Below are 13,287 nucleotides of genomic sequence, written 5' to 3'. Positions count from 1 at the left end.
TATTCAACCTATCAGGGGCTGTTTGTTTGCTTGTTTATCTGAAGCATTGAAAAGTCCTTTTTCTCTGAAAACATGGTGTGGAAAATGCTGCTTTAAGATAGCCATCATTTTATCCTCTTATTTTAGGTCCCTGCTTAGAAAATGGCTTGAGGGAAGCAGTCAGCATGTATCAGTGTGGCTCCTAGGGACTTGGAAGAGCCGGCTGGATGGAAAACCAGACCACTGGGAGCATTGGCTCATGACTTTTAATCTGTTTGGTATTACAGCTCATGCCCAGACCTACGATTTAGTATGGCTCTGTGTGATCAGGAGAAGACTTTCAGACAACAGAGAAAAGAAAACATAAGGGAGAGCATGAAGAAACTCTTGGGTCCAAAGAATAGTGAAGGATTGAATTCTGCACGTGATGTGAGTTGGAAATTTTTCAAGTGTTGCTATACTTTAATAATAATTTATCTTGGACAATTTCCCCAAGAATTTTACCCAAATACGGCAATATTGAGATTGAGCGTTATTCCTTTAGTTTTTTAAGGTAAGGTAAGTGATTTGTAAATGAAAACTCTTTGAGGAAGGTCATCACAAATAGTGCCTTAGTTGGTAACATTTATCAGCTATAGTTTTTATTTTTACTTTATATTTTAGAGCAGTGTTAAGTTCACAACAAAATTGAGCCAAAAGCACAGAGAGTTCCAATATGCTTCTTCTCCCTGCACAACCTCACAAGTTTAGTCAGGTTCTCCAGAGAAACAGAACCAAAAGATATACACAGTAGATATGAAGAGATTTATTGTGAAACTTGGCTTACATGATTATGGAGGCCAGGCAGTCCCATGATATACCGTCTGCACACTGAAGAACCAGGAAAGCCAGTGGTGCAATTTCATCCAAGACAAAGATGCACCAATGGAGTAACTCCCAGTCAGAGGCTGGGCAGTTGGAGGGGGAGGTGGGAGTCTTGAAGTCTGAAGGTAGGAGAACCCACAGCAACAATGTCTAAGGGCAGGAGAAAGGGGATGTCTCAGCTCAAGGACAGAGAGACAATTGCTCGCCTTCCACCTTTTTGTTCACCTCAGGCCCTCCAAGGATGGAATGATGTGTGCACCCATTGGCGAGGGTGGGTCTTCTTTACTCAGTGTGCTGATTCACATGTTTTTCTTTGGAAAACACCCTCATGAGCACCCCCAGAAAGAATGTTTTTCTAGTGATCTGAGTATCCTTTAGTCTGGTCAGGCTGATAAATAAAATTAACCATTATACTCCCCAACTATCAACATCCCACACCAGAGTAGTACATTTGTTACAATCAATGAACCCATGTTGACACATCAGTATCACCCAGGTCCATAGTTTACGTTAGGTTCACTGTTGGTGGTCTGCATTCTATGGGGTTTGGACAAATGTGTAATGACATGCATCCACCATCATAGTATCATACATAGTAGTTCACTGTCCTAAAAATCCTCTGTGCTCCACCTATTCATCTCTAATCCCTACCCCAAGACCACTGATACTTTTACTGTCTCCATAGCTTTGCCTTTTGTCAGTTTGCCTAATGTCATATAGTTGGAATCATACAGTATGTAGCCTTTCCAGATAGGCTTCTTTCACTTAGTAATATGAATTTAAGTTTCCTCCATGTCTTTTCATCGTTTAGATAGTGCATTTTATTTTAGTACTAAATATTATTCCATCATCTGGATGTACCACATTTTATTTACTTATTTAAATATATGTATTTCAAAAAGGCATACTTATGCATGAAATAGTATTTATTTTATCAATAGGAAAAATTTAGTCTAAAATATAAAAGGATTAAAATTAATTAATTTAAATGTAGGCTAAAATTAAACTGTGGAAATCATCATTATAGAACAAGAAGAAAACGCCATAAATCTTGTTAATGATGGTGCGATTAACAAATGTAGGCACACGTGATGGGGAGAAAAAAGAAAATGTTCCAAATTCTTTATATTTTGTAGTAGAGTTTAATGATATTTAAAATTGACCAAATTGAAGGATCCTACTTTCAATATTTGCTTATAATATATATTTTTATTCTAATATTTCTCTATAATTAGGATTATAAAAATCATTAAGATGAAGAAATGATTTATAATCCTAATTATGGAGAAATACTGGACTATAAATATAAACAAATATTGAAAGTAAAATCCTTCAATTGTACTTTGCTTTTTCTTTCCTTAAATTCCAGGAAAATGTAACATGCTTTATTATTCAATCATATATCTTATAATCTACTTTTTGGCTATCTATCCATCATTTATTTCATCTATGTATCTATCAATCACCTACCTAATCTACTTATCTATTTTTCTCTCTATATATCTGTCCATCTTTCTATCTGAAACCTACAAAGATTAATTGCTGCAATGATGCTCATCAAATGATAATGAAGTTTCTTGTTAGTGGCATATCAGGTAATCTTTTACTTATTTATTTAGTTGAGCTTTCCTGTTAATTGAATATGTCAAATGAATATAATTTATTTTCATAAAAATAATATTTTAATTAAATACATAAGTAAACATGTATGTGCATAGTCTTATACACTCTTGAATTATTTCTTGTAGGAATTAATTTCATTAAATTTTTCCTAAAATAATTTCATAAGTAAATTAATTTCTTGGAATTCATTCTTGTAGAAATTTGAGATTATTGCAAATTAAGGGCAGAATACAGTTGGAAACGAGACATAAATTCTGAGTAAGGGAGCCAAATGATCACCCCATCCACATGTGGTTGAAGATTTGCAAATATGTTTTAGGTGGGGGTAGGGTTCAAAAGCCAACCTACTGATGCTAGAGTGATTTGTGTTGTTATGGGAGCAGACTCTAAGATGAGATGCTGCTTAAGGGGAAGTTTTGCTTAAAGAAAACTAAGGAAACCTTCATTTAAGTTTATGTTAAAAAGAGAGAGACTTTTCTTTAATCCTGCATCTTTTGTTTTGTTTTGTTTTGTTTTTTTTTTTTTAGAGACAAGATCTTGCTTTGTTGCCCAGGCAGGAGTGCAGTGGGACAGTCATAGCTCACTGCATCATCAAACTCCTGGGCTCAAGTGATCCTCTTGCCTCAGCCTCCTAAGCAGCCAGGACTATGGGTGCATGCCACTACACCCAGAAAATTTATATTTATATATATATATATACACACACACACATATATATATACACACACACACACATATATATACACACACACACATATATATATATAATTATATATATATAATTTTTTTTTCTAGAGATGAGATCTTGCTATATTTCCCAGGTTGGTCTCAAACTCCTGGGCTCAAGCAATCCTTACACTTCTGCCTGCCAAAGTGCTGGGATTACAAGCACAAGCCACCACGCCTGGCCAAATCCTGTATCTTGCTTGTCACCACAGTAGATCCTTGTTAGAACTTGTGATTGTTTATCACGTCAGGCTAATTAGTTCTTGAAAAAACTGTCTTCTCTATACATTATTCGGAAATTTATAGCTTCTCTGAAGTTTTTAGTGTGTGTGCGTGTGTTTCTTTTAATAGAGATAACTTTTCAGTAGCAATTCTATAACATTTTTCTTTTTGTTGCCATCCTTATTTGGTATTGGTATACCCTCAAAACAGAAAAATGATTTTACAAATTCTTTTCATTTCTAACATTTGTAATTTATTGAAATACTGTACTAAGCGCTAGAGAAGAATAAAGCTGAGATGGCTAGCCCTGAGAAGTTACTTTCCTTAGTGATTTTAAAGCCTTCTTTGGAAGAATGATATTTAAGCAAACAAAACCCATGATGTGTTAAGTTCTTAATAAAGAGGTGTGAACTGAGGGATGCAAGTGATCACAAGAGGATGACTCACTCTCTGCAGCAGAGATGATAGAAATTTCTTTTAGAGTTGAAGACAGTTGGCCATGCCTTGAGGTATGAGCTTGCTAGAGGAAAAAGGAGGAAATTCATATTTCTTGTAAGTCATGATTGTCAACTTTATTTGAGAGATCATGCCTTGCAATCTCAGAGTTTCCCTGCCTAATTTCTTTCTATTTTATTTGCAACAATTATTTTCTTTACTGTTAATGGCTGACTACTTCTTGTTTCCCTCACAACAGATGGACTTCTCTCCTAATGATAGAGAAATAAAAAGTTAGGAGATGACAAATCCTTCATTTCTTGCTATAAAATTGACATACTCCATAACCGATGCCTGTCCTTTGCAACCTGCCTCCTAGTCCAATAGAAAAAATACTCCCTTTGCTTTCAAATGCAGATATCCATCAGATATGGATCCGAAGCTCCTCTTGAGAACCCCAATATATCTGTTATTCATATTTTCCCAGATCACTCTCAACCTGTATTGTCAGCATCTACCTCCGTGTGGATATTTCCTATAAAAATATAAACATGTTCTAAACTTAGATATAAAAAGAAAATAAAGAACAAAAAACATTTCCTGGATTCTGTATTCTCTCCTCCCTTCTGCTCTATTTCTCTCCTTACCTTCACAAACTTTTCCAACATTTTCTATACAAACTTATTCTACCTCCTTTAGACACCAGTACTAATAAATGCACAGGGTCTTGTTCTTGCCCTATCTTAACTAACCTTACAGCTGCAAATGACAGATGTCTCCTTACATTTTGAAACATTGTCTACTCTTCACTTACTCCCTTTTCATGGTCTTCATCATGCCTCTTTGGTGTTCTTTACCAGCTCTTCTTCATCTGAGCATTCCTTACCTATAGTAGTTCCTCAAGTCATAGTCCTAGGTCCTCTTTCTCCTCATTCTAGTTCTTTCTTTCATGTTTTGAGACAGTTTCGCTTTGTCATTCAGGCTGCAGTGCAGCGGCACCATCTTGGCTCACTGAAGCCTCGATTTCTTGGGTTCAAGTGATCCTCCTGCCTCGACCTCCCAAAGTGCTGGGACTATGGGGTGCATGCCACCATGCTCCGTGAGAAATATGTTTTTCTAGGCAATTGAGATTTAAATCTAGGATTCTGAGTCAGGGTATGGTGGCTCTCACCTGTAATCCCAGCATTTTGGGAGGCCGAGGCAGGAGGATCAAAACCAGCCCGGTCAACACGGTGAAAACCCATGTCTACAAAAAATACAAAAAAATTAGGTGTGGTGTGCACCCGTGGTCCTAGCTACTTGGGAGGCTGAGGCAGGAGGATCACTTGAACCCAGGAAGTAGGGGCTGCAGTGAGCCAAGATGGTGCCACTGTACTCTAGCCTGGGTGACGAAGTGAGACCTTGTCTCAAACAACAACAACAACAACAACAACAACAACAACAACAACAAGAAATTTCTCTCTGGCCTATGATGTCGCCCAACACCTGTGTGCTAGGGACATGCATATCAACAACTTAGAACCGCTCTTCTGAGCTTCAGACCTAAGTATCTACACACTTACTTGATTTCTTTACATGTATTCCTCCCAGCATCTCAAACTCAGCCTATCTAAATCTGAACGCAATGTCTTGTCTTTCTCTGTGCCTTGTATAGAGAGGACTTACATATGTTTGTGTATTTAGAGGACTTATACTTGTCTTCCCTCTTCCCACTTTCTTTTTATAATGAATTCAGAGTGAACATCTCAAAACAGAAATCTAATTCAGTCCGTCCCAAGCTTAAAATCCTTCCACTGCTCTTAGACTCTTAGCTCCATAGCTTCTTTCTAGCTTCATTTTTGCCAATTTATCCCAAATTTCTCTACTCCCTCCCAGTAAGCACCTCTTAGTTCTCTGTCTCTGCAGAATCTTTTCCCGGTTGGAGGTCTCCTGTACAGTGCTTCCTCTCACCGCAATAGGCTTCCCCTATACAACCCCTCTCTTCACTTCACCCCACTTTTAGCTAACACTCTCCTATTCTTTAATGAGCACACAGATAATTTCTTCTGAGACTCTCCCAAATCATCTCCTCCCTCCTTACCCCTAAGTCTAAATTAGTTCTCTCAGTATACTCTCTTATGGCATATATGAACATTCTCTTCTCATCATTTCCCATGCTTGTACTTAAAAAAACTTCTTGTAAAAATATTGGTGAGTGTGACTGTTTTCCCCATTAGAATTTAAGTTTTGTGAGGGCCAGGACAATATCTGTGTTATTCATTTCTATATTTCAAACACCTAGCATAGTTCCTAGTATGGTAGATCCTTGGTGAATATTTTGTTGTATGTATCAGGGCACAGATTTAGTCTTTGCATGCATGGAGTAGATTTGCTAGAGAGAGAGGTCACAGTTTTGAAACAGGAACACCAGTATCAGGTTGCTAGGGAAACACTGGTTAAGGAGAAGGTTTTGATGAGATCTTGGCTTAGACTCTTGAGTTAGAAATTCATGTAGGACACACTGGCTGGCATTTTTTCTTAGGTTCTTATTTTCAAAAAGTAAGTTTCTGCTGCCACCTCTAGTCACTCCTCCTTCTGTGGAAAGGATTAGTAAGTCTTCCTGGGAAAATATAACTTCACTTCATGTTCATACAAATGACGGTAAAATAACTTTTCTGCAACAGATGGGGAATGAGGTAATTATGCTTTTTCTCTGTGCTGTCCTTCAAAAAATATTAAATTCATGTGTTTGGAAGTAATTTATGAAATTAAAACTTTTGTTGTTGCTTTTCTTAGTTTCAGTCCACACTGTTCTCTCTTGGCAGAAATAATCAGTTTAGAAGTTATCAGCACCACCCATTCCCATAACAAAAGTAACATTTTTCTATTTTTATGTTACTTCTTGGATCTCTTAACTTTCCACATCCTTTGTCCCCTATCAAAGTCTTCACTTTCTGTTCAGTACTGGCCAGTTGGCCTCCTTAAGGTATGGAAGAGTGGGCTGTTGTGGCAGTTTGTACAACGAACGAGAACAGTCCTATTCATCTCAATACAAACAGACAGTATCCAGGTTAGACCTCAACGTTGAATTAAATGTTGAATGAATTTGGGCAGTATATATTTGGAAACTTTATTTTACTTTTGTGCTTCACTTGTAAAATGATGACAATGTCTCCTGTTGGGGTAAGGGGATAAGTACTGATGCTCATAAAGTGTCCAGCAAAATGTATAGGGGCGCATAATAGTTGCTCAGTAAAACAGTAATATTATACATATTCTTGGGTGCTGCCATTCTGTGGCATAACACTCGTCAATAATTGTTAAATTTACCATGGCCTAGTTTTTTTAATTAGTTTTCCTGCCTGTATACTGAACTAGTCAAATAGTTAAGGTTTTTTAAAGTCTAAGAGTTTATTCTCTTAAGTACTGAGATTTTTTTTTTTTTTTTTTTGAGACAGAGTCTGGCTCTGTCGTCCAGGCTGGAGTGCAGTGGCCGGATCTCAGCTCACTGCAAGCTCCGCCTCCCGGGTTCACGCCATTCTCCTGCCTCAGCCTCCCGAGTAGCTGGGACTACAGGCGCCCGCCACCTTGCCCGGCTAGTTTTTGTATTTTTTTAGTACTGAGATTTTTAAAAAAAATTATTGATTTTGTTTATGTAGACGGAAATCTTCCTGAAATGTGTAATTTCTTGCTCAGACTGAACCAATTTGGGCATTCTCAGGCCTGCTTCCTTTGCATTCAGCTGCCACTGTTCTGTGCCCTGTGTGGCCGCTTGAAGTGACTTCTTCACACTGCCCTTTTCTCTTTCAACTTTGTTGCTCTGGAATTCAAATCTGATAAACAAACTTGCTATTAGAACAGTGTCTCTAATTAATATAATTTCTTTATGAGAAGAGGGCTAAGATCTTTTCTTTGAGCAAGATACATGACTTTGTGTATGGGGATTTTTGGTGTATTTTGGTAGTTCAGAAGCCACTTTTTAAAACGTTCTTGTTCTAAAATAGTTTTTGGTCAGATGAAGTTTTCAGATTGTGGTTGTGTCTATGAAGTGAAATGTTACTATCCAGTCTCTAGGTCCCCTAAAAACTAGCTATATATAACATAACAAGGTTGGTTGGGGGAGTATAATCTGGAATTAGAGTAGTAAAGAAATGAAAGTAGAAAAGATTCTTCTTGTTGTCAGAGTATAAAAGAGATAATGCTTTTTCTTAAGGAAGACTATAAGGACCATATTTCAGTTTAAACAAATAGACAGCTTTGGATGAAAATAGAAGTAAAATATGGGCCTTAAGTAATTAATTCTCCGAGTGCCACTTGGTACTTACATTTGTCATATAAGGTAAGTGAAAGGCCAGAGAAACAGGGATCATCTAGTTGGGGAGGGAGAGGCAGAGCAAGACAGTTTCTGAAGGAGATAAGAGAGATCAACCTTGAGTTGTCAATAAGCATTGCCATTCCTGTTTTTCTGCTTTCCTTCATCGAGAATATTTTCCCATCTCTTTTCACCTTCATTCTGACAATGGCACTCTGTACTATCAATCTTTATTCCTCTTTCAGATGGTAAAGATCGAAAGACAGGCAGTGGAGGGCTCCCTTTAGTGGAGTATAGGAACAGGAACTGAGCAGGCCTGGGCTTGCAAGGGTCAGGTTTCAGGAATCAAGAAATGGAGCTGAATTTTTCTTATCTGAGGAAGTGGTGGGATATAAACAGCCACGGAATAAAGCAGAGCTGGAAATTGGTCTAACTGGTCTAGAGAGTAGGTTAGATGTCCAAGGGGCCCAGACTGCAGTCAGCAAGGTGGTGCACTCTGAGGGGCTCAAAGCCCTTGACTGCTGAGAAATAGAAGCTGTGAGGGAAATAGGGTCCGGGAGAGGCAAGCAAATGTCCGCATGTCAGAAGCAATGGAGAGGCATGTAAGACCAAGTGCTAGATTTGCTGCCAATGTTGTTGCTTACTTTGAATAAGCAGATTATCCTTACTATTATAATGTGGGTGGGCCTCATCCAATCCATTCAAGGCCTGAATATGACAAAAAGGCTTGCCTCACTGAGCAGGAGGGAATTCTCCAGCCGACTTCCCTTGGACTTCCATCTGCACCATAGGCTCTCCTGGGTATGGAGCTCGCCAGCTCATTTTGCAGATTTGGACTCATCTGGTCTCAATGGTGTGAGACAATTCATTATAATAAATCTCTGTCTATATATCTACTCATCCTGTTGGTTCTGTTTCTTTGAAGAACCCTGACTAATATGGGGGCCAAGGAGAGAAATGTATTTATCTAACTCTCTATGACAAATAAAAATATTCTTGAATACTTCAGAATTTTCTTTTGAAAGGGAGGCAATTAATAATGTCAGTAAGTTTATGTACCAGGATAATTAAATCAAAACACAAAGTTTTTGGTAAGCAAAACCTCATTTCCCATAATCCTATGAAGGAAGTATGAGAAATATTTATTGACATCATTTATATCTAAATATTAGTGATACTAGGTCCAAATATAACCCCAAACCTTCTCAGGAACACATCTTTGATTCTCTTAGAATTAGAGCTATGACTAACAGCTGAACCATATAACTTTCGTGTTATTTCTTTGAACATTATTTCAGAATGAGCAAGACTATTAAAACTCCAAACTTAATCTTTGTTTATTATGTAAAATTGTCCTGACGTTATTTGAAGTGATACATAATTTGAAATATAGTTTGACTAAGCATCAGTGCTTTCACTCCGTAAAGGTTACCCCTTTCTTTCTGAGCAATGACAAAGGAAAGAGCAAGGAATTTTGGTGCCAGACATACCTCAGCTCAAATCCTGGTTGTACTACTTACTAGCTATTAGGTGTTATCTGCACTCCTCACGTGAAAAATGAAACAAACAATGATTTCCTTTTGAGAGCTGGGAAGAGTAAATGAAATAAATTGTGTGAGAGTGTCCGTGAGAGAGTGCAAGGCGCATACGATATGTTCTTGACAAATCTAATTTCCCATTCTTTGTTATAGTTCATAGTTATAATTTTATAGTTTTATAATTCATGTTACTGTAGGTGTTACAGAATCTAGAATGTTACTAGTCACTAAAAGCTTCAAGATCAATATTTTTCTACATTAATATATCAAGATCGATACTTTTATAATAAGTAAACTGAGCACAGAGGATTTTCTTGGCCTTAGGACACAGCATTAGTTGGGGAAAAGTAGGGGCTATTTGTTTTGAGAGACAAAGTAGAGCATAGTGAAATAATAGCTTTGTTATACGGCAGACCCAACTTTGACTCCAAATACTACTTTCTAGCTTTGTGACATTGGACAAAAATATGTTCTTTGTGTTTAAATTGCTTTATTTTTAAAAATGGGGTTATAGGCCCAGTGTGGTGGCCCATGCTTGTAATCCCAGCACGTTGGGAGGCTTAGGCAACACGGCAAATCCCCATCTCTATGCCAGTACACTCCAACCTGAGTGACAGAGAGAGACTCCAGTGTGGGTGAGAGAGAGACCCTGTCTCAAAAACAAAACAAACAAACAAACGGAGTAATAATATGTACTGATAGGTTATGAAAATTAAATGATATAATATAAATGCGTACTTAACAAATGAAGGTAATTATAATCTGCACAGTCAATTATTTGATTATTCAACTTTATATACAAATATCTGACATTTTCCTTCCCCTGATGACAACAGAAGTATCTGAATTAAAACCGTGACCTGAAAACCTCCTTCAGAATTACTTCAAAGCGATAATGAGAACAGTAGGTTACCTAACGCATGAATTGCAGTTTAACAGGAGGCTGTTTCCAGAAAATTCCAAGCAATGTACCATATGCATCTTCAGTGTGTGTCGCACTGTTGGCATTTGAAGAAGTACATCTGGGAGGTTGTTTTCTCGGGATTAGAGAAGCTCTTAAGTTCATTTTTCTAGTTTATCTTATTAAATCTCATGTTGAATAACAGTGCAGGCTGTTTGCTGTGTGTTGAAATGAACAGTATGATCTGCTACTAAGAATTTTTTTTCTCTATTCTGAACTACCTGATTTGTATTGGATTGGTTATTTTTAATAATACAATGCTACAATTAACCATACCTAGACTCAAATGCCCCCAAATATTTTTTGAATACGAACAACCTTCCATGTTTTACAGTATTAATCTTGAAATTGCTTTTCCTCAATGCCCTTCATAATCCTATTTTCCCAATTCCCTAATATACACCTGCTACAATACTAAGACCCCAAGTAGTTTGGTTCCCAAATCACATACCCTTTCCTGCTTATGCCTATCTTGACCTGAACCCTAGGCCCAGAACTGAGCACATAGCAATGTTGAATGCTTGCTTTTATTGTTATTATTATTCTTATTATACTGCCTGCAAACTCAACCCCCTTTCAAGGCTGAATTCAAATCCCTCCTTTTCATTCTAACTTCATATCTAGCTTTCTTATAACTACTGCTGCACCTAATACTTTATTGTACTCTATTCATCCTCTGTATAACGTACTTTAGTTTCCTACCTTAGCTTTATTTCCCCCTCCAGACAAGCTTTTAAGGACTTACATATTTTACTTTATTTACAGTTTAAAAATCTGTGTTTGAGAGCATGGTGTTTATACAAACCCATATACATCTATATAAAGATACACAGACATACACACATATACACATACATACATACAGAGGTTCAAAGGCATTTAGATCCTTCCATTGCACTGCACTTGTAGAGTGTGCTTTCATTATGAGGTTTCCAGTTTGCATGTAGTTTGATGCCTAGTGTTTTTTGATTTGAGACCACTTGTTAGAGTACAGCTCTGGGTCAGGAATTTAGTCCTAGGTGTTCTACTGTTCACTGCTCTAACTCTAATAAGATCTGGACTCTGCAGATTTCTCTTTCCCAATTTAAAGGATAAATGTTTGCTAGTATTATTATTATTATTATTATTATACTACCTATATACTCAACCGCCTTTCAAGGCTTAATTCAAATCCTTCCCCTTTGTTCTAAATTCTTATCTGGCTTCCTTACAACTACTCTCTCTTATGACTATACAATCTTTTTGGTCCTTCTGGTTGTAAAATAATCATTCCATGAATATATGTATACGTCATATTGATAAGTGGCCACTCAGGGATCAGGTGCCAATACTTGAAACACAATGCGTTCATGTCGTGTTTTCAGCATTTCTAAGACTGAGCACACTGTTTCTTCCTTCACCTAACTTCATGCCTTGGGATTCTTGTTCTGGGTAATGATAGCATCATCTGCTTAAGAGCAAAGCTAGAAACCCTAAGTCTGACCACCCACCTTCCTCTCTTTTACTGCTAACATCAGATCGGTCACCAGATGTTAAAGATGCTCTCTGTAAATGTAACCGGAAGGCAAGGGGCTTACTCAACTACAAATTACCAACTAGTAGATCTTACACAAGTAGCATAATCAGTATACAACTTTCATCTGCAAAACCAGCAAATACTTTCCTTCTGCTCACCTTACATGATTTATGAGAGTTAAATAAAACAATGTCCCTGAAAGCAAGTCAAAAATTTGCAAAAGGTTGAACAAATATAGAGTATTATTATTATTAAATAGAGTAAGTTGGTCATTTTAATATTTTTTTTCTAATAGACATTGCTTTTTTTTGTTTTCTTATATGAAACATTCTTTTCTTTTTCTTTTTGAGATGGAGTCTTGCTCTGTTGCCCAGGCTGGAGTGCAATGGCACGATCTTGGCTCACTGCAACATCTGCTTCCTGGGTTCAAGCAAGTCTCCTGCTTCAGCCTCCCAAGTAGCTCGGATTACAGGTGCCTGCCAGCACGCCCAGCTATTTTTTATTTTGTATTTTTAGTAGAGATGGGGTTTCACCATGTTGGTCAGGCTGGTCTCAAGCTCCTGACCTCAGGTGATCCACCTGCCTCGGCCTCCCAAAGTGCTGGGATTACAGGTGTGAGCCATTGCACCAGGCCTTATTTTCTTCCTTTAAAAAATTAGGCATTACTAAAGTATGAAGTTAACTTACACTTCTTTGGGACAAAATATGGGATGTATAACATAAAGATTGAGACTAAAGGGAACTGTATTTTATGATTTTTACTTTGTGTACAAATCTCTCTGTTGCATCATTTCAGGTGCCTGTGGTAGCCATATTGGGTTCAGGTGGGGGTTTCCGAGCCATGGTGGGATTCTCTGGTGTGATGAAGGCATTATACGAATCAGGAATTCTGGATTGTGCTACCTACATTGCTGGTCTTTCTGGCTCCACCTGGTTAGTATGCATTTTTAATTTTAGTTTTATAACTTTAAATATTTAGGATGTATCTAACTCAAACACTAGAACAGAAAAGGGGATTTAGAAAGTTGATCATTAACTTTAAATTACAAAACTTTCCAGTTTGATACCACAATCTTCTTTAAACGATTTTTAAAAAGACAAATCCATATTTAATAATAACTTTTTGTTGCAA

At 37.3% G+C, this 13,287-nt stretch overlaps 1 protein-coding gene across 1 annotated transcript in view; it reads left to right on the top strand.

Moving 5' to 3' along the window:
* PLA2G4A (phospholipase A2 group IVA) overlaps nucleotides 1–13,287 on the top strand; it is a 148,768-nt gene that overhangs the window by 79,821 nt on the left and 55,660 nt on the right. Inside the window, exons 7-8 of the mRNA XM_009191475.4 lie at nucleotides 267–408; nucleotides 12,952–13,088. Coding sequence (XP_009189739.3) covers nucleotides 267–408; nucleotides 12,952–13,088 — 279 coding nt within the window. The remainder of the gene's footprint in view (nucleotides 1–266; nucleotides 409–12,951; nucleotides 13,089–13,287) is intronic.

Source organism: Papio anubis, chromosome 1 (assembly GCF_008728515.1).
Source record: "Papio anubis isolate 15944 chromosome 1, Panubis1.0, whole genome shotgun sequence".
NCBI lineage: Eukaryota > Metazoa > Chordata > Mammalia > Primates > Cercopithecidae > Papio > Papio anubis.
This window is presented reverse-complemented; position numbering and strand designations above follow the sequence as displayed.